General features: G+C 42.4%; 1 protein-coding gene across 3 annotated transcripts; it reads left to right on the top strand.

Annotated features, from left to right (window-relative positions):
• bmerb1 (bMERB domain containing 1) lies at nt 1-22,726 on the top strand. 3 transcript variants are annotated; one of them, XM_054743961.2, is made up of 6 exons: nt 2-442; nt 10,279-10,399; nt 15,157-15,230; nt 21,192-21,306; nt 22,276-22,358; nt 22,435-22,691. In XM_054743961.2, exons 1-6 carry the CDS (start codon nt 139-141, stop codon nt 22,548-22,550), a joined length of 813 nt encoding a protein of 270 aa, XP_054599936.1. In that variant the 5' UTR covers nt 2-138; the 3' UTR covers nt 22,551-22,691. The 3 variants fall into 3 exon arrangements, with proteins under 3 accessions (XP_015826461.1, XP_054599936.1, XP_015826447.1); XM_015970961.3 differs by lacking the exon at nt 2-442 and adding an exon at nt 5,653-5,880 and having other exon boundaries at nt 22,435-22,726; XM_015970975.3 differs by lacking the exons at nt 10,279-10,399; nt 15,157-15,230; nt 21,192-21,306; nt 22,276-22,358; nt 22,435-22,691 and adding exons at nt 801-871; nt 2,400-2,429; nt 2,509-2,927 and having other exon boundaries at nt 1-442.
• Nucleotides 22,727-26,203: the final 3,477 nt, after the last annotated feature.

Below are 26,203 nucleotides of genomic sequence, written 5' to 3'. Positions count from 1 at the left end.
GTTGAAAAATGAACGGAAACGAACAGCGCCGGTGTTCCTTTCACTGATGCTAAGTCCTTCCGATAGAAGACACAGAAACATTTAGCTAACTAATTTTTCATACGTTATTGACTCGTAACCAGTGACGGCAGGTCAAACATGCTTCAGGCGTTTCTGAAACACGTCCGTCGGTTTCCGTGGGTCACGAACGTCACACTGTACGGCTGCCTGTTCGCCGGGGGGGACCTGGTCCACCAGTGGTTCTCTCTCAGGGACCAAATGGACTGGAGTCAGACGCGCAACGTTGCGGTGGTCGCCTTCAGTTTCCATGGCAACTTCAATTTCTTCTGGATGCGTTTTCTGGAGCGCAGATTTCCGGGATACTCCATGAGAATGGTGATGAAGAAACTTTTCCTGGACCAGACAGCGGCTGCGCCATTGGCTACCAGCGTCTTCTACACGGGTCAGTGAACGCACCACGGTAATATTTAACAACAGGTCACCTGTTCGTTCACCTGTCACCAGGTTCAAGTGGTGCAGAGATCAGCGCTTCTTCATAGTTCTGCACAACTTGGATTCACCAGCAGAGGTCAGAGTTTGGACTGAAAACCAGCAGCTGTGGTTGAGAGAAGTGAGGTTGGATGTGATGTTGCTTCTGCAACAAAAGTAACTGGATTGTGGAATCTTAGAGGAATCATAATAATCTATAAATATATTTTTGAGAACATGTTTTTATTTTTCAAACGTTACTAACACAAGCTGTTGGTTTCAGTAAAGATGATTTCAAACCTTTATTCGTGTGAAACTTCATTTTTCTCCAGCCGTCAGCTTCTTGGAGGGTAAAGAGGACATCTTTGAGGACTGGAGAGCAAAATTCCTGAATACATATAAGGTAGGTCAAAGTTTCCTGTACACCTTTGGAAAATATGGAAAGTTCAGAAAAAAAGGATTAATCAAATGTGTACAGTATTGCTGCTAAACTTGCACAAAATGTGTACAGTATTGCTGCTAAACTTGCACAAAATGTGTACAGTATTGCTGCTAAACTTGCACAAGATTAGAAAATAATAATTAACTGGTGTAGCAGAGTGCTGTATGCATTAAGGCAGGGGCGGTCCTAGACCATTTGGCGCCTTAGGTAAGCTTTCCTGGAGGCTGTGGACACGTAGCCGGGTGTCCCACAAGGGAAGACATTTTTGCACGGTTTGGCCTGTCATCCCCACAAAAGTCAAGATAAACAGCACCAAAATGTTTTCTTTAAAAAGCACAAACCAAATTACAGATTTGTGATTTCTCCACTGTCAGCATTTGCTTGTGGACGTAAATAACCCAGTTTTAGATTTCGCTGTCGCTGTCCTTAAGAAATGCTCTGACATCACACGTGTGACTCGTGGTTAACGTCGCTTAATAGATTTTACACGGGTTAGGGTTACGTTTTCTAAAAGACCACAGGCAAAGGACGACGTTAACAATGGTTATTGCCCACCACCCAGTTACTTATTTATACTTTATTATTTTTTAATCTTTTCCCTTTTAGTTTCTGATTTTTGTTCTTGTGAAGCGCCTCATGAATTTTGTTTTGAGAGGCGATATATGAAAGATCGTCTCTACTTCTGTTACACATCAGAGATTTTTTTCAGCAAAGATCTGGAGAACTAATACCCCCCCCCCCCCCCACACACACACACACACACACGAGGAAGAATGGGGTTGTGATTGATGCTTGATGCAATGCTTTGAGGGTAAAAGCAGTGTTATAGCTTTGAAAAAATCCTTTTACTTTGATAATGGCATTTCAAAACCCTCACATATTCTATGGTTAGCCATCAGAAGATATGGACGTTGCATCAACATGAGTAAAAGCTTATTGGCTGTATTTCCACTGAAGTGAGCTACATCGGGATCGTACCAGAGACTTTAAAATGGGACCCAACGCCTCCCTGCTGGACCCTCAGCTTCAAGAGGTTGTATTGGGGGGGTTAAACCACCAAATAGTTCACGAGCGCGGCCGTGTCTGCAGCCAACTGTTCCCCACGAGGATGGGATGGATGTGTAAGACAATTTTCACCACACAACAGTGTGTGTGACAACTATGGGACTTTAGCTTTAGTTTAAAGGGAGAGTTGGCAGTTTTGGCTTGCATTTAGCACCCCCTAGTGTCCATTTGTAGAAGCGAAACCAAAACCTCTCTCCTCGCTGTGCCTTCTCCCAGCCTTCCACAGGGGCCACAGGGGGCAATAGGGGCTCGGTGGTCTTTCGGTTACCCTGTGAAGGGGTATATTAGCACATACTGGTTCAAGAAAATGATTTAAAAATAGGAAAAGTTTGCAAAGTATCCCTTTAAGGTGGAATGATTGCTGTTGAAGTTATTCGTCTGAGTTTTACCAACATGTGTTCTTTCTGTTTGTCTCACTTTTCAGACCGGGTTAATGTTCTGGCCGTTCATGCAGGTAAATCTAGACTTGGTCAGGAGTCAGACAGCAAACCAAACTAACTCGTCCACTCATGTGTGCATCTCTTGCTTCTCAGTTTCTGAACTTTGCCCTGGTGCCTCTGTACATTCGGACCACCTTCACCGGCTGCTGCGCCTTCGTCTGGGCCACCTTCCTGTGTTTCTCCCGTCAGACTGGTGACGGCACAGCTAGAGCTGCGCTGGCATGGATGTTCCCTCCTAAACATGAACCAGAGGAAGAGGAAGTAGACTCCAAGCACGAGGTGGAAGAAGCTGCATCATCTAAACCTTTACAGCGAGGTTAAAGATACTCGATGTTGCAGTAACACTGCCAGGTCCGTCGGTCTCAGACTCGTGTGTGTCCTCGTGATGCTGCAAGGTCCTCTGGACCTCCATCCTCTAGCTCAATGAATGTTAATGATTCAAATCAAGTTAATGGTGGTTTATGGTTGGGTTCCTACATTTACAGCAAGTGAGGTTCCTTAAGCCCGAACCACGCTGCACTTTTCAACTGTTGCACAAGACTGCTCATGACACACTGATAACTCTAGCGAGGTGGCGCACCACGGCGCATGAGTTCAGTGAGCCAGACGGCACGATGTCTCATCCCAGCAGGAAACGCTGCATCATGAGCGCACCCCTCGAAAAGCTTACGTCACTAAAAGCAGATGGCTACTCAAAACAACAACGCTGAAAGAGAGAAGTGCTGCCGTTAACACTTTTCTTAGAACACAAGCTCCAAAAAAGGAGGGGTCCGCTTGTTCCTGCGTGTAGCATCCACTGTTGCACGCTCATCACTAGCTGTTCGTGTCAATCCCTGGGCGTATTTTCATTGGTCGATTGAAGATGGGAGTCGTAGGTTTCCAAGAAGACTGTTGGAGGCTGACTTTGGTCATGCGAGTGCTCCTTAAGCTCTTGCAGAGCCGGTCACACTGGACGGCCACAGGCTTGCAAATCACCCTCATGTTCATCGTTATTTTGTCACGATTCTGTTCACGACGTGAGATTTGTCTAGGGTGGCCAAAAACGCACAGTGTGGTTCGGGCTTTACTTATAATAATAATAATAATAACAACAACCAATCAAAAAGCGTTTTCAGTCTTAAGCGCTTTAAGCACAACGAGGCTAAAACTGAACAAATGAGTTATGGGTAATTAGAGCTGATTGATGTTTAATATTATTATCTAATAGCTCTTGTGTGCAGCAACAATCATTTCCAGCACGTGGAGTGGTAACTACGAATTCAGCTTTGACTTTGTAAGAATAACGTAAGTGGTTATTACCCTGATCATGGTGAACTACTATTATCCAGGTTGTATTTTACTCTCTGGTACCTCAAGTGTGAAATGCTTCTAATTTTTAAAGATGTGGTTCACTCGTTCAATCAACACGTTTGAAGTGGTCTCTTGTAGGAATCGCTGCTTTCCAAGTTGCACTCTGAGGAAACAAAGCTCCGGTGCATCAGTTTCAGTGTGTAGAAGGGAGCCACATTAGAGGTAAGCTTCAGATGAGGAAGTACAAGTTACTGGAGGAGAAAGTAGTTCAGACGAGTCTTATTTCCTGATATGTGGACATCTCTCCTCTGATTGGCTAACAGCAACACGATTCTACCACTGACTCTGTTTGCTCTGCAACGCTGATGTTTTATCTCCACAATTAGCACAAGCCTGGAGGAGTTCTGCTGAGTGGTGGAGTTGCTAATGCTAACAGTTAGCTTCTACTAGCAAAGACGTTCTCTGCTGTTTCCTGGACGCTAAACCAAACACAGCCTTCCTCGTCGTGAGTCAAGATGAATGTTAAAGGGATACTTTGCAACTTTTTCATATATTTTTAATTTATATTTCTGATATATGTGCTAATTTACTTGTAAAGCCACCATTAAAGACCAAAATTAGCTGATGCATTTAAGTCAACAAATTTATGAGCTGAACAAACAATATAAATATATTAAAAGTATAGAAATTTGACCTGAAAAGATATTTTTAATTTTCACATTTGCCATTTTTTGTTTAAATAATTTAGTAATGAACAATTTAAGATGATGTATATCTATTGATAAATGTTACTGAACTGCTGAAATGCTGCATGAATATTTCAGTATGTTTATGTAAAAACCGTCATTTCAAGCTTTTCTTCTGCTTTTGTGCCGTTTTATATGTTCATGGGTTCTCTGAGGTGTTCCAAAAGCCTTCAAACGCTTTGTTTCACCTGCATTGATTCTTCCGTAATGTTTTTCGGTGCAGTTTGATATAAAAGTTGCTTTTGTTTATTATTTGAGATGAACTTACAGGAAATGTTTATATTATTCATTGTTTCAGCTGATAATCGTCAAACAGTTGATCACTTTCTGCAGAAACTTGTTCTCTTTCCTTGAGAATATTAGCATTTTAGGTTGATCGGTTGTGTAATTATAAGTGTAAGAAGTTTATGATTAATTGTTAAGAGCAAACAATATGAAGAAAGCTGCTTATGATATTAATATTTTAACTTCTACTTTCTGAGAGTATAAATAGTATTGGTGTTGTAATTCATACATTATTTAATAATTCTGTGCTCGTGCCACACTGGAACAGAAATGTCAACGCATTTAATATTCTAGTTGTTCATATCTGCTGGATGATGTTATTTATGGTTTAGTTCGTACAATCGGACGCCTCTGGTTTATTTTTAGAGACTTATGTATAATATATATGGGTGCTCTTTAATCTTTAAATAGATTTTATGTCTCAAAGGTTTTTTGAACTTTCTGCAAATGAATAAGAAAAACATCTTCCATTTTTACTGAGTATTAAAATGATTATTATTTGTGGAGTTTGTTAGAATAACTAACAAGAGTCATCTTCTCTCATAAGTTCAGTTTAATTATCTGAAGATTTTCAGGTGTTTGATGGCATTAATAAAAAAAACATGTAATTATACTTTTGCTGTCCCTTCAGTTCCTTCTCCATCTTACTGTCGTGATTAAATTAGAATAAATGTTTTTCCTCATGAGACTGATGCATCACTTTTTAAACAGCTTCTCATATAAACTGAGAAAATTTGTTGGACTAATTTATTTTTTTTAAAACAAATAAATAAACCTTCCTCCCTCCCTGCGCTCATTTACTAAAACCACTTCCATCAAACCTCCCTGAAGCTGCCTGATTTATTTTTATCCCATCGCCAGTGCGCGTCCTCTCGTCCCTGCCCGCACTGCGCATGCGCCCTCCATCCTCGAGGTTTCGAAGGCTCGGCTGAAGATGCGCAGAGTCTCGTGTCGGTGGTCGCTTGTCACCGGATGAAACAGACGTTTTGGATCTGAAGGCTCACGGTCGAGGTTTTGATTTTGTGTAATTCCTCGGCGCGCGCGCACTCCTCCGACATGGAACTGAAGAAATCTTTCTCAGACAGCGAGCGCGCGCTCAGGAGCTACGGCGCCGTGTCGGAAACAGCGTGGACGACGGACAAAGGTGAGAAGCACCTGTCCAAAGATGTGTGGTTGTTCACAACAGAACCGGATCGACGTCCGGATATGAAAGGGTTAATGCGTGACTCACAAAGCGTTTGATGTGTCTGAGCGATGCCTTATGGGTAAAAGGACACGCGCGCCGTGGCCATCAGGCTGCGCGTGCAGTTTCCGCCAATAAGCATCCTTCAGCTCTTTAAAGGCTCTGACAGAAATGTAGACAAAGATTTTTAAACAATATTTCAGATCTGTCCAGCTGCTTATATGAAAAGTAAAATCCTTCATTTATTCGACATTAGATTTATTTAATAAGGCTTTGTGTCCAATCAGCAGCTTTAAGTGACAAGAATTAAAGCCCCAACTTTCAAAATAAAAGTGCACAAAATTCCAATATCATAAGGTTTATATATTTTAATCTGGAATCGCCTTGTTTTCATTAAAACAGCCTTGCTTTCTGTCTTTTTAACGGCAAGCGCTCAAATACTTATTATTTACAATAAAAACCACTATTAATCACAAATAACTATAAAAACATCATTTATCCAAATCAGCTTTTCTGCCACCGCACAATTTAAGTTCAATCATATCACAAAGGATGAGCTCAGAATAAACAGCAAAAGAAAAGTCACGTCATTCTGGATGTTTTTGTTATTTTGATTCATTCTGAATGTGAATTTTAAACGTATATTTTGGACAAGTGTCCAGCGCAGATAGCTCAATAATGGTGCAACGTAACTTCCAGATAAAGTCTGAGAATAACAGAGGTTATTTTTGTCACAGACCCAGCCATTGTGTCCCATTTATCTCTAAACAAAACAGGCTGCATGGCATTTTTTTGCTGTCTGCATGTTGTTTTAGAGTGTGGAGGGGTGTGTGTTTCAGCAGCGGTGTGACTGCGCGCGTGTGTGTGTGTTGATCTTAACCCTATGTGGTTTTTGAGAGGGTGCAGGTTTTTTTTTATCTCTATCACTTTTATGAACAATAAATTAAATATAAGTTGACTGGTATGTTTCTGAAGGTTTTAAATCTGCACATATTGTCATTTTGTTATTGATCCATCTGTAATTATCAAACCGAGTCCAGATCTGTGCCTGCTGGTGAGTCAGCTCAGTCTTCACCTGATGGATGGAGGGCTCAACCAGCTGGTCCTCTACTGTAACAAACTCTGGATAAATGTCGTGCTTGACAATGAAGTAATTGTTTAGCCGTCTGAATGAGGGTCATGGATTTGGAGATGGATAATTTCACAGCTGGACAAGATTTAAACATTTTCAAAACCTGATTGTGTTTTGGAGAAGCAGCACCCTCTTCTACCAGCGCTCTTTTGCACGTGTGTGTTAGCTCTTGATGGTGTTTCCGGAGCATTCAGCCCCGATGATGTCGACACATTAGAAAAAGAAAAAAATGAAATAAGAAAAATAAGATTTTTGGTTAAATCATTTTTTGGAGATGCTGGCATCCGTATTTAGTTTTAAGCAGGAGATTATAAATAGATCCAATTAGTGAGTGTTTATTTGCAGACCAAGTTCACTGCGAAACTGTTTTGTTTTACTCGTTAATTTTGAAATGCAGTCCATCTCTCTGAGTGTTTCATGCAGAATGAACATGAAAATAGTCTCCTACACCTATCTCCTGCAGTAACTGCTGACAGAAAACAGACGGTGAAACTCTAGGATAGAAAATCCTGACAGATCTACGTCACACTGTCACTAACATTCATGGACTCACCCATCTGGGCTCACGACGGGGAAGGCTGATGTTGGTTTAGCGTCCAAGAAACAGCAGAGAATGTCTCAGCTAGTAGGAGCTAATTGTTAGCATTAGCAACTCCACCACACAGCAGAACTCCTCCATGCTTGTGTTATTGGTGGGGATAAAACATCAATGTTGCAGAGCAAACGGAGTCAGTGGTACAGTCCTGTTGCTGTTAGCCAATCAGAGGAGAGATGTCCACATATCAGGAAATAAGACTCCAAATCCTGCCGTTTTCTGCCCCCCTCAAAGCCTCAGGCTAAATTCTACTTCCTGAAACAGGAGTGCCAGGACTTTTTTCCACAGAGATCGACTCACAAGACATTCTGATGATGTGTTGAAAATAAATGAGTGAACAAGAGTGAGCTTTAATCTCTTAGCTGATGTAAAAAGCTCCATGAACAACAACAGTCTAGAGAAATAGAGATGAGTTCTGACTTATTAGAAAATGTTCATATATTTTTTAAATATGCATCTATTTGTTATGTTATGGTTTGTTTCTTTTTTATTTTTGTACGTTACTGCAAAGATAAACGTCTCCCATGAGAGACAAATTAAGGAACCTGTACAGAATTTCATGCTAACTTTAATTTATAAACTTCTACCTCATTATATATTTTACCTCTCACAGTTAACTGTAACAGGCCCTTAGTGTGACTAGTTAGCTTGTCTTCGGACCGGTTCAGGATTAACTGTTGGACGACTTTCAAAACATGACACAGATGTGGTCATAAAATATCATAGATAAAACCGGTTTGGTCCTAAATTGGTTGTTGTCCGGCTACATGGTTAAATACACAACACACACACACAAACCAATTTCACACACCAGCATTTTGATAGGAAATCTCACAAAACATCTCGAGATTGAACTTCACTTAGGAGAGAACAAATGCTTCCGTCTCCTCGCTTTCTGATTGGCTACATGTCACATTCATCAGACAGCATGCCTGTTTGTCCCTGAAATCTAACCAAGACAGCTTCGGTGTTACGGCCGCCGCCGTTTTGGAGCCCCAGTGGTGTGCGGCGCTCCCTGTTTTCCTTTTCAGCAGTGCAGCACCTTGGACAGCTGCCCCTTGGGACGCATCTTTCCTCCAGGACCATGGACAGCACCAGGGCAGCAGTCACAGCCAGCTGGGGACTTTTCACCTCATCAGCTGGCCCTTTAAAGTGGCCAGCTGGAGCTCATCAGCGGAGAGAAATCGTTTGTGGGTTGCAGCAGCAACTGATGTTCTCTTCCCTTGTGGTTTCTTGGCTCCGTCTCAACCTTTTTGCAGTTTGTGCTTACTTCTAGAGAGAGAGTGGGTAGGATTTTGGTGTTTGGGATAATTTGAGTTAGTTGGTAATTTTGGTTTGGTTCGTCTATTAGACTACCTCGGTTAATTACCAGTTGGGGTTTTGCCCTTTATGGAGTTCCGGTTTCCTTTTAATAAAGAAGAGCTATTCAAGGATTTTGACAATTTCAGTTACATTGGTAATTTTAGTTTGGTTTGTCTGTCAGACAAATCTTGGTTAATTACTCAGTGGGGGTTTTTGCCCTTTCTTGATTTCCAGTCCCCTTTTAATAGAGGAGAGTTATTTTAGGATTTTCAGTGTGGACGTTCTCAGTTAAATTGTTAATCTTAGTTTGGTTTGTCCTTTGGACACGCCTTTGTTAATTTCTAGGTGAGGGTTTTGCCCCCTCCTTTTGGGATTTTTAGCCCCTTTTAATAAACCTTTGAAAACAAGGACACTTTGAATTGGATTTGCTTTGTCAAGCCTTTTTCCCCCCTTTAGGGTGACCTTACGTTAGACTCATCCATTTTCCCCCCTCCTCATCTTCCTAGCTGAGCCCACTGTAGGGGTGTAACACTCCTAACACACCACACACGCCAGGAACATCTGATGAGATTATCTTTAGAGTCTTTAGCACAATCTGGCCCTTCCTTAAGATTGTCGGAAGGGGAGGTTTCGGGTAGAAAATTGGTGATTATCCTTAGCAAAGCTGATCTCTGTCTCCAAACTGAGGCTGTTCAAAGAAAAATTCTTTCACTTGAATGATGTGGTTAGGGGCCTTGTGGGTGCCTTTGGGGGCTTTCTTCTGCAATGAAAGTCTATAAACAGAAGGAGGAAGGTTGTATTAGTTTTTATTTTTGGTTCACTTCCTGCCTGGTAAATAAAACTTAATTTAGATCAAAATCCAGTCCCATGGGTTTAATGTAGCAGGGTTTTTGTTCTTATATGAACTCAGCCAAGATTTATGAACACATGAATCAAGAAGAATTAGCAAGGAGAGCACTAATTGCTGGAAATGTTTCTGTCTGGTGCTGGAGTGTTTTTGGTGGTCGGTGCATTGATTAGTGCATTAAGTGGTGTGTGTGTGGTTATCTGCTCTCCCACAACAGGAGCTTCCCAGGAAAACATTAAAATGTTCAGTGGAGAGAAACGTTTGCATACTGGAATCTCTCTCACGATGCGTCACATGAAAACTGTTGTGTAGCTTGATGTCTTCGTTAGAACGTTTTTAAGAGCGGCAAAGCAGAAATGAAAAGAACCCGATTCGGGATTAAGAAGTGGAGCATCACCATCACAGAGGCCAGAACCTGTTCCTGCTGCTTCTGTCCCTGACAGCCGTCGTTGTTGTTGATTAAACCCCCACTGTACCTGCCAGGTCACCTGGATGTGTCCATGGCGGAGAGCACCATCTCCCCGGAGGAGATCGAGGTGGAGATGGCTCGCATCCAGCGCCTGCGGGAGGTCCTGGTACGCAGAGAGTCCGAGCTGCGCTTCATGTGAGTGTCCTCTCATCACACCCACATAAAGAAAGTGACATCACCAAATCAATAAGCTGTCATAACAATTCCTTTGCATAGCTAATGAGGTTTAGCTTGTCGGAGGGAGATTTTTGGCACTTGTGATGCACAGCAAAAGCTTCTGAGTGCTCCTAGCTTGAGGCGCACAGTGAACAGGCTGTTTGCAAATGCTCATTGATTAGTCACTGGGCTGGATATCTAACAGCAGATGAATGAGTCACCATGATGAACTCACCGGCTGCTCATCAACTCAAGTTTCAGGGATTATAGATCAGACTCTCCTTCCGTTTGTCAGAAATCTTGTTTCTTTGCTTTTCAGAAGACAAACACACATTTGTTCCCAATTCTTTAGCTGAATTTATGAAAACAGTTGGAAAGCTATAACCCTGGCATACGGTAATTCAGTTCAATTTTTATAGCGCCAAATCATGACAAGAGTCGTCTCAAGGCACTTCACAAAGTAAAATACTCCGTCTGGGTTCAGTTCATTAAGACAATCAGTTAAGTTTCCTGTTTAAAGAACAAGTCACCCCCAAACCAACTTATTTTTTCTGATAAACTATATAAATGTGTGTCTAATCGTGCTGCAGACACGTGTAGTCAACAGTTTTGCACTTTAGTGCATTTTAGATAAAATTTTCATTTTCTGCCTAAAACTGTCAGTGTTGTGCCGTTGTCAGGTAAAAACTCTGCACTGGATTTGAATTTAAATCTGCCATCGCTATTGGCTAAGAGGTACCCTAGAATGTTAGCTGGTACCATAAGATGTCACAATGTCGTTGTGAGCCTGTGTGTGTGTGTGTGTGTATTTGTTAGCGGCTCCGCCCTCTCGGTCTGCTAGGCAACAGCATTTGTTGCATTTTTCAAACAGGAAGTGGGAGTGGAGTAATACTCTGGTTGGGGGTGACTTGCTCTTTAAGGAACCCAGCAAACTGCATCGAGTCACTGACTTGCGCGCATGCACACACACACAATCTTGTATTTCTATCCATATTAGGACTTTGTATTGACTTCCATTCATTTTAGTATCTGCATTTATGCCTAACCATTACCCCAACCCTAACCCAAAACAGTGTATTCCTAAACTTAACTGTAACAAAAACTCAATTCACATCTTATGTGTAAACCTCATCCCTAAGCCTAAAGCAGGGAGTCCACCATGCTGGGACCAGGTTTTGGTCCTAACACGGACCATCGGTCTTCAGAAGATTAGTGAATCTGCTATCTCTGGTCCTAAGTAGGACAGCTACACACACACGCATGCACGCACGCACGCACACACACACACACACACACCTGCCTTTCTATCATTTTTGTGATTTCACCATGCCTAACCCACACCATAACTAATGCTGATCTATTCCTAACCCTAACCTTAACTAAAACTTAATTCACAACATACCTCTTAACTGGTATAGTTAGCTTCTGATAAGCTTCTAAAAAAAGTGAGGACCAAAAAAAATGTCCTCACTTTGTAGGGAAAATGGTCAAAATGGTCCTCAGTATGTAGTATGTACAAGAACACACATCTCACACACACACACCCATGCATGGACACGAGGGCTGCAGCTGGGATTGGAACCTGTGACCATCTCACTGCAAGAAAACAGTGCTACCAACTGCATACACCCCCACTTTAGAACAGAATCTGAAAAGTTTCTGATAGATTTTCTCGGATTTCCGACGGTCATGGCCAGAATTTTTTATATTCTGTCCACCTGTCCTGCGTCATTTTTATTCACACTCTGGCCAATATGTTGCCATGGTGACGTACAAAAAACTGGAATCAAAAATAAGCCAAAGTCCCAAGAAAGCATAGAAATGTATTCATATTATTTATTTATGTATTAAAGGGGAATAATGCATAAATAATCATGGTTTTATCTCCGGATCTATGATTGTTTTTCAAACTGTCTCCCCACGCAATTGGACAGCTCCAGGACCAATTAAATCAAATAAAATTTGTGAAATATTCATCTCTACGGAGATCAGTCAATGAGGCAGTCCATCGTACGCTGTTGTAGAAGAAGTAGAAGGAAGTACGTCCGTTTTCTGAATAAAGGACTTAACCACCTCTATCTGCTCATGTTTGAAAGAAAAGCTCAAGTCAAAATCATCCAAAGTTGTTTCAAACAAGCACCGTCCCTGATCCGATGCCATCTTTATAGTATTTTTCCATCGCAGCCCTGGTGCTAAAGCTTGGTTTATGCTCGACGCATTTACTTTCCGCTTGGTGATGCGGCTCGCGGATGGAACGCGCTTCACAACTCGCAGCGTTTATGGTTCATGCGGCTTGTCTCTGCGGTGAGCCAATATTCTCACAAACTGTAGGGGGCAGCATGGAGCTCTACGGCATGCACCCAACACTACACCATAGTAGAAGTAAAAATGACTGTTCTTGACAACATGGCATTCCAGCATTTTTTAACAGCGTCCTCGTCTTTTCCGACAGTGCGAGCTATTTCTCTCCAAGAATTATTAACAACATGTTGATCACGGTGATCTCTGAGAGCTGAATCATACAAATGTCTGTATTTACGAACCTCTGCCATACTAGTTCTTGCCAGTCTGCCATGTTTTTCCATGTCCGACCGTCTGCGTGGTTAGAAAATTTCCTAGGTGCGCGGTGCGGAAAGTTTGGGCCGTGCGGAGACGCGGTGGAGGGGCGTGGTTGTTAAAATGATGCAATTTCGCCGCGCGGAGCCGTGCGAACCTCGCGGACGCGTCAAGCATAAACCAACCTAACGCCTGACGGACAATTCTACACACATAGAACTATGTGATTGCCCAACGCATCTCGGGGTCTTGTTAACGAGTGAGGCAAAGCTGGAGCGAGAGATCGACAGGCGGATTGGTGCTGCGTCTGCAGTGATGCGGGCGTTGTACCGGTCTGTCGTGGTGAAGAGAGAGCTGAGCCAGAAGGCGAAGCTCTCGATTTACCGGTCGATCTGCGTTCCTACCCTCACCTATGGCCACGAGCTTTGGGTAGTGACCGAATGAACGAGATCGACTCATAAGGCATTCATTCCCACTAGAGACCTCTGCAGATGTGTTGATTAAACAAGTGTTGCACACCTTAAAGTCTCTCAGAGTTGATGGTTAAATAAAATATTCCAGTATTTACAACCTTTTAACCAACATCCCAGTCACCCCTAGTGGTGGCTCTGGTACCAGCACCACTTCCAGTGTGGGCGGGCCCGTCTGCATAAAACAAGCATGGTACCAGTTAATGATATTCTGAACATGCAGCAGTGCTTTTCTATAAGATTACAAGAAAGTCTGCTGCCTAGGAAGTAAAATGTAACTGAATTACTTTGGAAACACTTCTTATTGAACATTTTATAAAGTATTTTTTCATTGTAATGGTTCAAGGTCAATTAAATCAGCAAAACAGTCATTTAAAGTTGTTTTTATATGAACTGGATGATGTAGAAATTGATCATCTCGTCGTCATCTTCCTCCGCTTATCCGGGTCCGGGTCGTGGGGGCAGCATCCCAACTAGGGAGCTCCAGACCGTCCTCTCCCCGGCCACCTCCACCAGCTCCTCCGGCAGGACCCCAAGGCGTTCCCGGACCAGATTGGAGATGTAACCTCTCCAACATGTCCTGGGTCGACCCGGGGGCCTCCTGCCGGCAGGACATGCCCGAAACACCTCCCCGGGGAGGCGTCCAGGAGGCATCCTGACCAGATGCCCAAACCACCTCAACTGACTCCTTTTGATCCACAGGAGCAGCGGTTCTACTCCGAGTCCCTCCCGAATGTCCGAGCTGCTCACCCTATCTCTAAGGCTGAGCCCGGCCACCCTACGGAGGAAACTCATTTTGGCCGCTAGTATCCTCAATCTCGTTCTTTCGGTCATTACCCAAAGCTCATGACCATAGCTGAGGATTGGGACGTAGTGAGGATTGGTCACCTCTAAGGTTTCAGTACCTTGTGACGTTTAGTTTATGACACTTCTATTTTTTTCCAAGTGCAACTTGAACTGTTTCTTTTGTGAGCCACCATCAGAAGTTCTGCAGCGGCTGAAGTGTGCAACGGTGCTCCTGCAGGATTTCATTAAACACACACGCCTGCATGTACGCGTGTGCACGACGTGAGCATCAGAGCGCAGAAGGAATCCAGAGATAGCATTTAGAGGGTGAAGCACAAGGCGAAAAAGTGAGGAAAACAGGGAGAGAAGAAAGGGAGGTGTTGGAGCAGCAGCAGAACACGGCGAGGGGGAGGATGAGTCATACAGCTGATCTATTGCAGAGCAAATTAAATGTGTGGTTGCTGTCACTGCTCCACCATGAGAAAGGGAGGGGGTGAGGCCAGACGTCAGCACTGCAGGAGGTTCAGATTATTGAGACAAGATCGTTTCTGTTGCTTCTTCACGCTGCTGACGGGTGACAGCTGCCCGAGGCGGAGCCCACTTCGGTTTAGACAGATTGTTTAAATCTCTTCTTCTTCTTCAAGAGACTAAACAAAACAAATGAATTACCCAGAATAAGGCATGTCTGATATCAAGCCATGAACATTTAAACAATGACCAATAAAGATTTAATTTTTCATCTTAAGCAAAGTGTGAAAATGTTTCACCCGCCTCGTTTTTAAGGCGTCACCATTTTCTTTTCTTTTTCAATGATTGTTGGCAAAAACAGGCTTGTCCGACATCAGATGGAGCTAATAATATCTGGCATTCTTTAATCTGATTGAAACCAGGAAATCAGTGTTCTGTTGTGTTTTTTTTTTCCAGGATGGATGACATTCAGCTCTGCAAAGACATCATGAGCTTGAAGCAGGAGCTGAGGTTAATTGTGGCAGTCCCAGGTACGGTTCAAACGCTGTGCTTTAAAAACAACCAACATGAAGATCGCATTTCAGGAAAATCAGAATCGATCTCATGCAACAAAATCCTTCAGGAAGGATTTTAGTTTGCAGTTTTAAAATAAGCATTGTGGCTTTAGGTTGAAGATTTGAATTCTGCGTCATGCATGCTGCAGAAACTCAGACACAAACTCCATGGTCATCTGAGAAGCATCCAGAATGTGCCTCTCTGACGTCAACGCCCCTAGTAACACACACGCAGCAGCCCATAGAAACAACCTGGCAACAGCAGAACCCCCTTCCTCTGAATATGCATGTACATCATGTGTCAGCGTGCGCGGAGGAAGAGGAGCGGCTGACATCAGTGGCGTTGGGAACAGGAAATAATATCCAGGTGCTGTAAGATGAATGCTTTAATCAGCTGTGCAAGAAAATGTTTTAAATTCATTTGAATAAGTAGAAATAAGTTTGTTTCTATTTATAGATGTTTTTTATTTTGAAGGGAAAACACGTTTGTAACACCGTGCTCTTGGCATCAGATAGATTTCCTCCTGCAGCATAAATTTTTTTCTTGTCAGCGATTCGTGTTTCATCCGCTTATTGACATTCTGTCAACCACGTTTCTTGTTTGTGAGAATTTGCTAATATCCTTAAGATTGTCAACTATCAGGGAGTTTGACATAATCCATCACTCTCCCACGACTCCAAAGTCGTTCTTTTTCTGCCGTCATGGAAAAATCACCTGGAACCGAAGAGCACGCTTCTTCTGGTCCTTCCTCTTTCATCGAACACCAAAATATTTGTTTTTCCTAATCAAAATTTGTTTCTGTGGCCTAAATACCGTAAATCCTCTATTGTTAGCCTGTATTTAATTAACTGCCGGGTATCATATTTTGGCCGGTGTCGGAGTCGGCGGAGGTGAATAATGGCCGGTTTTTTATTGTGGCCGGGTGGAATGTGGTAACACACAAGTACGGGGGGCGGTTGTGTCATCCATCTCACTTTTGATTTGCCAGAGATAGACCGCGAGGGTAACTTTAACCGTGCGGAGACGAAGAGGAGGCGACAATTTGATATCAAGTTCAAAGAGAACGTGCTGATTATGCTGCAGAACACTGGGGAGCAGTAGCAGGGGTTGTATGAACTAGTCGACTTCACCGCTCTATAGAGACTTTTTATGCCTGTCATCGACTAGTCGCTGTCACGTGATAATGACCGGCAAGATGCAGTCCTCGGAAAAGACAGCAGCCTGCTGTCAGCAGGTGACAAGCTCCTGCGCGCCGGGAGGCGACGCGCTGTGCCAGAGCGTCGGCACCGACACGCGCCGTAAAACGGACATTTAACCAAATTGTGACGTTTACCCTCTTGCAATTTAACCTTCCCCTCACCCCCATCCTAACCTTAACCAGCGTGCGCATGCAAAGCTCTGATTGTTGACGTGCTCCAGACATCTGCATCCTGAGCACGGCCACAGTAACATTATCAAATCAGATGTCGCCACCTCAAAAACTAATTTAACACGCGATCGTTCATGTCGGCTCATTTCCTTTTATGTTTTCTGTCTTTTATTTGTGCCTGATGCGTTTCGCTGCTGTGGATCGGGGCGCATCACCTGTTTTGTCCTCGGTGACGCATCTAACTGATGCGGCCGGCGAGCACTCCGCTGTTTTTGCGGTCGGTCGATCTTTTAGAACTGCAGTTCAAAGGTAACTCATAAGGTGAATATATATGAACCCAAGTAGCAGTTTCTCTTTAGGATTGAGAGGAGATGCAGGAAGATAATAAACAGGCAGGACAGAAAAATAGTCAAATAAAAACAAGCTAGTTTTTGTACCTGGTGGATGCAACAAACAGACACCACTGAAGGTAATCAGATGTGAGGAACAGAAAATGAAATAATTATTTTAATGTTTAGAGCAGCAGGAACTCCGAGAGGCTGCAGGCGCATCAGTGAGTTTGCGGCCGCTGCGCGGGGGTGGGGTGGGGGTGGGGGGCTGAAGCAGAAACTACCGTTGTTAAAAGAAATGTGTTTAACTTTGAAAATGTGGGCGCAATTTTAATTGTCAAAAACTCCAGCGAACCATTAGTTCATTTTGCTCAAATAGAAATAGAGGCCTGCCTCTAATTCTGGCCCTCCTTCCAGTAAAGGCCTGGAGCTTGATGAGCTTGAGTCAAATACAGGCCCGGGCCTGTATTAGAGGATTTACGGTAATTGAAAACACTTTGATGATTTTATTTTTAAAAACCATCAAAGCGCAAATTTTTAATGGGCACAAATTCATGCATTTAATTTCCTGTTTTTGTAAATCAATTAGGAAAGGTGTCCTAATTAAGTTAAATTTGGACACCTTGTAAAATGACAGAAATTCATCGTAGGTATTTTATATCCTAAAATAACTACAAAAAGAGAGAAATCCGTATACATGTACCTTACTACTGGTTGTGCACGCACGTGTCTCCATGTCACCGAGTCGGCCTGAAAAGACCACTTTCCAGGTCGTTTCTGGCATTTGTACATTTGGAAGAGTTGCCCAATGAAAGGAAAACAGAAGCATTGTTAATGCTTCGTTAAAATTGCCGTTCCTAAACTCCCGATGCTGAAAAGTGCGGTGGGAATTCCTCCAAAACATGATAACTTACACCGTTTTGTGTTGTCCTACAGAAAATAAAAGCGAGTCTTCTGGTCATCGAACGCTTCTTACATCACAGCCGCTCTCCCCGTCCCCTGAATGGATTAAAGCTAAAATAACCTAAAGAACAAGCCTTGAACACAAACACGGTCACGGTGTCGGTACAAGATCTGCTCGGGTGCAAGATCGGCTCGGGGTCCTTCGACTGCCGATGACGTCAAAGTACGGCAAACCCACTCGGACTAAATACACTACACATCTATACTGTTGCAAAGAATTTTGCAGTTTCGTTGTTAAAATTATGTTTCTTACGACGTAAGTTTGTGTTTATAATGGTATTTCTAAAATAAAACACTATGTTGTATTCATAATGTTGAACTCCTCTTTGAGCACATCCCTTGAAGGATCATAGGTATTAGCAACACCTGTGAAATTGTATTTGCAGGAAAACAGTGTGTCCCGTTTATTGAAGTATTTTGTGTTTAGTTTTTGACGTCTTGTCCATGCGTAGTTCAGTTACGCTCATAGCTGCTAGCCAAAACTCTGGAGTTAAAAGTTTTCTGGCTTTACTAAAATACCTGTCTGTACTTATTTGATTGATGGTAGTTTTACTTTCTATTAGACTCCAAATGTAATCATTTGGCACATTTCTAATTCATAATTTGTAATAATGTAATCAGTGATATTAGCATTAGTATTCCTATGGGTTTTCCCATGTATATTATCACTGCGCTAACCACTCGCTGCCAAATTACAGCATTTGCTATTAGAAAATCTCCTTTTGTCACATCGCAATTTAGTTGCAGTTAATCGTTCAGCCCTAATATGCATGCAGCTCTATGCTAAAAGTGTATTTTCAAAGAGGTAATGATGGATTTCTTTGTAAAAGTTGTCCATCTTTCCAACAGAAAGATTTGCCTGGATCAACGTAACGTGATTGCGTAACTTCCGTAAGGTTCATGTTCAGCCAATCAACTACTTTGACGTCATCGGCAGTCGAAGGACCCGAGCCGATCTGGCACCCGAGCACATCCTGTACAGACAACGGCACAATCACCCCTCCCCTCGGGTTTCTTACCCAAGATGCTTCTGCCAAAAACAGAAACAAGAGGAAACGAGATAGTGTTAAACACCGGTCACCGTTTTCTAGGTCCTAACATCTTTTGTTGTCCGTGAATTCAAACTGTGATTTTCTTTTTGGGACTCTGGTAATTTGTCCTAAAGCTGAAGCGGTAGCAGCCGGCTGTTTCTCCTTCTCTGTTACTGTCACCAGTGGTGTTCTCAAAGTCAAAGTCATTTCTGGTGCTGAACACATGTGTGTGTGATGAGTGGAGGACCCAGGGAAGTGCGGCGGTTCGGTGAGACCAACAAATGGACGGTCCAATGGTTATTTTATTGGCTGAGGCTTTTTGACAAATGTCTGAACCACTTTATTTATTTTTCACAATATATCTATACAATGTTAGAATATTGTTAGGAGGGGTGAAAAAACATTTTTTGCTAAGTTGTTTTACAAATTTGCAAATGCAGATTTAAATTACTTTGACAGGATGTAACTTTTAATGTTATCAATGTCTGTGGACGCACTTTTGGACTGATCCACGATGTCATCACCGATGAAACAGTCATGATATGCTGACGTCGTAGCAAAGTCCTGAAAAGGCGATTTTTTTTAAATGGAGACGTGATGGCCGAGAGGCCCGAGACACCTCGTTTTCCTCGCCTCCTTCCCCATTCCAAGAAATTTCCCAGAACTCCTAATGGAATAATGGGTCATAGGTGAAACAGCTCAAATCAGAAGCTGTCTCCCACTGTAAACTGTACAAAGAAATCATATTGTGTTAACCCTTTAAAGTCCAAAATATAAAATAAAAAATCCTAATTCACAAAAGTCTTTTTATTCTTGATTAAATTATTACAATCATTTAGCTACCATATCTGTATTTTAGCAAGAAAATTAATTTGTATGTAAAGTGAACTTAGAGCAACATTTTTATGGCATCTTTCAAGATAAAAATCACAAGGAGCTTCACAAACACCATAAACATAAAAATTATTTAAAAAATAAAATAAAATTACTTTTTAAATCGTTAAAAACAATTAAGATAAAAAAAACAAGTAAATAAATGGGTATCTGATTTAATGACCTTTTTCAAAAACATTTTATTTTTTTACACCTGTATGGTCACCAGGTACTTATATTCGTTAATAATTTGTTTAAAAAACTATTGTTTACAGTAACTTATTTCCAGTTATTGTATAGAAATAAATTTGATGTTTAATTTGACCAAAAAAGGTCTAAATGGATGTTAGATGGCTGATAAGGCCCTCTTGCTGCTCACTGGTATTCCATCAGGCCTCGTGCCTGCAGTCCTCTGTTGGTGGACGATGGGAGGAGGTGGGGGGCACGGGACACCGATAACCATGTGACCAACACCCCCTCCATCGACTGTGCTCCATCTGCCTGCGTTTTGCACCCTTCAGGTAGTTTTACCCTCTTGGGGATGCTTTCTGTAGCTGCACTGCTCCACTTTATTTCCAGGCAGGAGAAAGAGCTGATGTCAGCAATCATTTTTCAAGTTACCGTTTCAAAATGTCCAGCAGAGCCAGAGGAGCTGCCTCTGCAGCAAGGAGAACATGCATGCTCATTCTTTTTCTGCAGCTGCTGATGCATAAAGGTGAAATGAGACAGCACAGATGTTGCCAATACCATCACACTCCAACAGAACAGATGAGGAAATCTATCCTGGTTTGCATAATTAAGTCATTTATTCTAAAAATGACTTAAAGAGCAAGTCACCCCCTACCAGAGTCTAACTCCACTCTCTCTTCATGTTTGAAAAATGCAACACATGCTGTTGCCTGGCAGACCGAGAAGGCGGAGCTGCTAACAAATACACACACACAGGCTCACGACAGCATTGTGACATCATAATGTACCAGATGACATCATAGCATACCTCTTAGCCAATAGCGGTGGCAGATTTAAATTAAAATACAGAGCAGAGTTTTTACCCGACAACGGCACAACACTGCCAGTTTTAGGCAGAATATTTAAATTTTAACTAAGATGCACTGAAGTGCTAAATTATTGACGACACGTGTCTGCAGCACGATTAGACACTCGTTTATTTAGTTTATCAGCAAAAAAGGTGATTTGGGGGTGACTTGCTCTTTAAGATCATTTATAATCCATTCGCGTTAAGCCTTGGCTCCAAAATGCCTGACGACTTAGCTGTAAAGTGTGTTTGTGTCTGGTTTAATATTGTAATTAAGATGTGTTTTTAATCATTTATTGTGTGGATGTTGTGCTTCGGTCTTATCTTTCCACCAGAGAAAGACAAAAACAAGAAGCACAGGCAGCAAGAGGAAGAGCTGATCCTGAAGATCCATAAGCTGGTGCAGAAAAGGGACTTCCTGGTGGACGATGCAGAGGTGGAGAGATTAAGGTTCGACTTGTATACAGAACGCAGTTAATAGATGCCTCCTCGAAACAGCTTATTTATATAAAGCATCTCCCACGACCTTATCAGAAGCCCAAGGTGCTGAACGAACACAAAACCCACGATAATTATAAGAAACAAAGAAGGTCAAAACATTCAAGAGAAAGTCTAAAAAGACTAAATCATACAAACGTGTGAAACCACACAAAAACAATCAAAGATCAAGGCGAAGTTATTGAAACGCTGTCACATAAAAACGAGTCCTCAAGCAAAACAAGAAGCGACGGCGCCTAAATAACACTCACTACCCCTGGAGCCACAGCTGAGGAGGACTTCAGATGGATGGTCCAACGTTGTTATGACTGTTGTCGTTGGACCCATTAGTGAGTCAAGATGGACGACTTCCTGAAGGCTAAATTTACAGCTTTTTCTGACCAGTGTTACCGCGTCTATTTTTATCTGCGGCTAATCCACGAAACATGGGGACAAGACCATGCACGTTCAGCATGTGAAACTCCGAGTGATCGATCGTATTCCAAAAACAACAAAGTGATCAAAAACGAAACCTAGGCTCTGCCATATTCTGATATTCTGTGTGAGAACAGATGAAGAGTTGGTTGTATATAATGTGTGCATTGTATGTAAACGTATCATAAAGAGTAAAAACCAGAACAGATCATTTCTGTTATTACATTTCAAGGCCAGTATCAGCAGATAAAATCGGACCTTTTACTTTTAAATTCTGTTTCCAGCCAAGTTTGGAATTTTCTTCCCAACAGAGCCATCAAACCATTTTCAAGAAGTTTACTTCTAAAAGGATTTATTGGAAACACTTTATATAAATATATATATCTGACATGTCAAACAATACAACAGCCAAATATTAAGACACAACGACTTCTATGTCAGATGAAATGTCACCGTCTGCTTTGGACAATGGATTTTTATTGAGTTGTGACACGCGTCTCACCACAGGGAGAAAGAGGAAGACAAGGAGATGGCCGAGTTCCTCAGGCTGAAGCTGAGGCCTCTGGAACAGAAGCTCAAAGTTACACAGAGTAAGTATAATTCAGAGTAATGCAACTTTTTATCTTTGTGCTGTTCTGATGATTTCTCTATTTTATTGATATAAAGATCCTCCAAAGAAGAGACAGATCCCAGAGGCGCCTCCCAACAAACCTTCCATTACCAAGTCAGGGGCGGCCATCATTAAAGACTGCTGTGGAGCCACCCAGTGCACTGTGATGTAACCAAGCCCGACCTCCTGTCTGGTTCAACACTCACACCACCACTCCGTTATTCAGAGACCCACAGAAATCAGATTTATTCTTAACCTGCAGGCGTTCAGGAGGAAGCAGCGACGTTTACCAGGACTGTACATAAAACAGATGCCGCGGAGGGACGTGTAAATAAAATTAGATGACTGTATGTGGATTTATTTATTGATCATTCCTTCATGAATAGTCAGCATCTTCAGACTACTTCACTCAGATTGCTTGAACAGATTTGTTAAACCATCTTAAGATGTAAAATCAAGAGTTTGATTCATTTATGGAAACATATTTAAGGTTTGCTGCAACCTAAACTGGGCGTGTCCAAATTTAGGGGTAGTATCCTTGTAAGGACCTGACCTATGTAGACCAGTGGTGTTTCTCAATGCCGAGGAACCTTGCCTTGATGTCTGGGCCCCGCCCCGGTTGCCTAGGAGATACGTCATCGGGAGCCGCCAAGACGTGTTCCAATGTTCACGTTCTACCGAGGCGTGTGTTCTCCGTTTGTTAGCCATTTAGCTAGCTGAGAGAGGATACACGGGAGGAGTCTTGTAGCCTAGCCATGGTAAAAAATTACCCACAATACACCGCGGTATTTTCAAAAGGACAGCGGATCAGAAGCTGGCAGCTACTTCAGGGACAATTTAAGTTTAAAAGTGAGTCAACTAATTTAAAATGTTTTTTTTAGATCCAAAGATACTTTTTAATTTAATAAACATATACACAAATTAAAAAGTAAATTCTCGTTATATATTTATACTGAAACTAATACGTATAAAATATAACGTTATCTCCCGTGTCACGTGACCTCCGTGGAAGCCGCGGTCACGTGATGCAAGTCTGTTCCTTTTAACCGTTTTTTTTTTGGACAAAGGACCGTGTCCTCGTAAGCAAGGCGCCTTGACATTGAGAAACACCCCTGGTTCTTCCTCGCCCACTTAGACAGGAAGTGAGTGGTCGTGAACTTAAACAGCCCAGCCTTCATATTTATTCCCACCTCTACCTCAGCGAAAGTCCTGTTGCCTAGCAACCGTGAGTGTGCCAAACAGGTGTTAAAAAACACTCATCTGTAATAAGTAAGAACTACAGGAACCACAATATGAAGTCATTTGAGGATTTTGTTCCATTTAGTTTAGACCCAAATGAAATGATATGCAAATGAAAAAGCCAAACAACCGCCGTCATTTTTATTTTCTATGGTCAGATATTAATATTTAACATTTAAAATTAATCCTCTCCTGCTGGCCACCATTATTACAAAAACCTCCCATCCGGCCTGCAATAGCTCCCGAGATAGTCTTAGCCAATGAGGAGTCTTAGCCAATGAGGAGACACCGGACCGGTCCAACAAGGATGCAAGAATCTTTTGAACTGGATTTGGGCCCAATCCCAAGACTCGCACTGCGGACTTCAGCAAAGTGCACTCGGAGGAAGTGTGCTGTAAGGCTTCGAGTGCGTGGAACACAAGTGTGCAAATAAATGCCGAATTGGGACAGGGAGGGTTGCGTCATCGACCACAACGCACCCCAGGATGCTGGTCGCCATGATAAAGGTTTCTTTAAAAAATAAATAAAAAGTTACAACTTTCAACCAAATAATTATTTGAAATAAATTTACACCCATTGCTGCCTTGTCTAAAACATTCAGAGCATCAATTAATCATCCAAAAAAAATCTACTTTCATTTGAAAATCCGTGTTTTCAGAAAAGGTACTTGGGCCTTTTCTCCCACAGCAATGGATTGTGGGTAATGCCCTTCCCTCAAGTCCGTGTCGATTCAGACTCGGGAAAAGTGCGAATCAAGAGTAAAAGTGGCGTGATCAACTTCTGCACTCACATCCCTGGCTGGGATCGCACAATTGAAGGGCGTAAGTGTGCAAGTGCGAGTACTGGGATTGGGCCTAGTTTTAGATTACTACACCAAATCCATGGGAAATTACCAGCTTATGCTGGGCTTGAGGTGATTCAGCCTTTAAATCAGGTGTGTTGGAGTAAAGCATGGTGGTCTCCAATGACCGGCATCGATAGCAGGGACGATATTCTGCTATTAAAAGTACTCCACACAAGCCAAGTAACAAGTCTACAAGACGGTGTGGGATTGCAAAGTCAACCCTAAAAGCACAACATCCATCAACAGGAATGGGCGAGGGAGCAAAACGTACAGTTGATGACCGAATTTTCACTAAAGACTTACCTGTTGAACACGGCAGCCTGATGTTACCTCGCCATGGACTAAAGGTCAACAGGAGCTCGTTTCTATCCACAAACACCAAGAAACGAACATCCTCACATTCTGCTGCAAAGCTGGATCGCATCAGTGCCATTCTGAATTGCTTTTATTTTTGATTTATTCACTATATTTGTACTTCTACTGTACCATGTTCAGCGCCTTGGGCTTCCTGACAGGGTTGCGGAAGGCGCTTTATAAATAAAGCTTTGATTGATTGATTGATTAGCCATCGTTTACAAGCCACTTGCAGGTGAATCAGTGTCTCACAGCTCCACCCAACTGGAAATATTACCCGTGACGTCATCATTATAAAAATGGGTATGAAACTCCGGCTTTTTCTGCTAAATACCAGAAAAGGAACGAGGCATTTGTAAAGGCCTCCTATCGACGATGTCGGCTTGACATTAGTGACTCGTGTTGCTCTCCACCACCTTCTCCTTCCGGTAACGTGACGTTCTGTAGGTGTGGTGAATTTAAGTCAGATCTAACAAATATGCAGAATATCAGCTGAAGCTTGTACATATGTTTAAATAAAGAGCATCTTTCAAAAAAAAAAAAAAACTTGTTTTTATTCCCTCAAGAAAAACGAAGCAGAAGCCAGAATGATGCTTGTGATTTTTATTAACAATGTTTTCACCGCTTGAGCAACATTCGACTGTTACAACCTTGTTTTGGTGCAGGAAGGCAGTGAGACGGGTGAGGGGTGATCAGACAGTCCGGGACCGACAAACGCACTTGTCGAACGTGTTTCATGAACTAAAATGTATGCATAACTGCATATTTGAACAGATACAGCCACTTCTCACTGATTCAATCGATATGAAAACTCGGATAAATGAACTGGAACACAGGGTTTGTTAGGATTGGCTGAAATCAAAGAAATCTGCTCTCTGTGCTGGTAAATTCAAATCTAGACATCATCTGGAGTATTTTCTGTCATTAACAATTGTACATAATCATTCTAAGCTGGTGACTCGTTAACGAGAGGGTTGGAGAAACGGGCCAGAAGAGCTCACGTCGTTGTGGGATGGCAGGTGGAAGCTTCAGACTGGTTTAATGGGCTGCTACCCATTCTCTAAACGTCCTTCCTCGACACAGCCGGCAGCGCCAGACTTCAGAAGCAGCCGACGAGCGAGAGAGCGATGGAAACTTTACAGCCAGCAGCTGATTTAACACTTAAGATGGGGGGGGAAAAAAAAAAAAAGCTGAGAACGCGACACATCCACAAGTTTAAAAATACTCCTCCTGTGAGAGGGTGCGGAGGAAAGATGGCACCTTGTTTCAGCGCCGAGGCAAATACAAGCCATTGTAAAAGCCCGGCAGATTCCAGAGAGCCAGAGGACCTCTGTGAGGACGTCGGTCCATTCAGGACTCGATCCGTCCTCAGATTCATCACCTCCTGT

This window comes from Nothobranchius furzeri, chromosome 6 (genome assembly GCF_043380555.1).
Source record: "Nothobranchius furzeri strain GRZ-AD chromosome 6, NfurGRZ-RIMD1, whole genome shotgun sequence".
Lineage (NCBI taxonomy): Eukaryota > Metazoa > Chordata > Actinopteri > Cyprinodontiformes > Nothobranchiidae > Nothobranchius > Nothobranchius furzeri.
The sequence above is the reverse complement of the archived record's forward strand: the minus strand, read 5'-3'. Positions and strand labels throughout refer to the sequence as shown.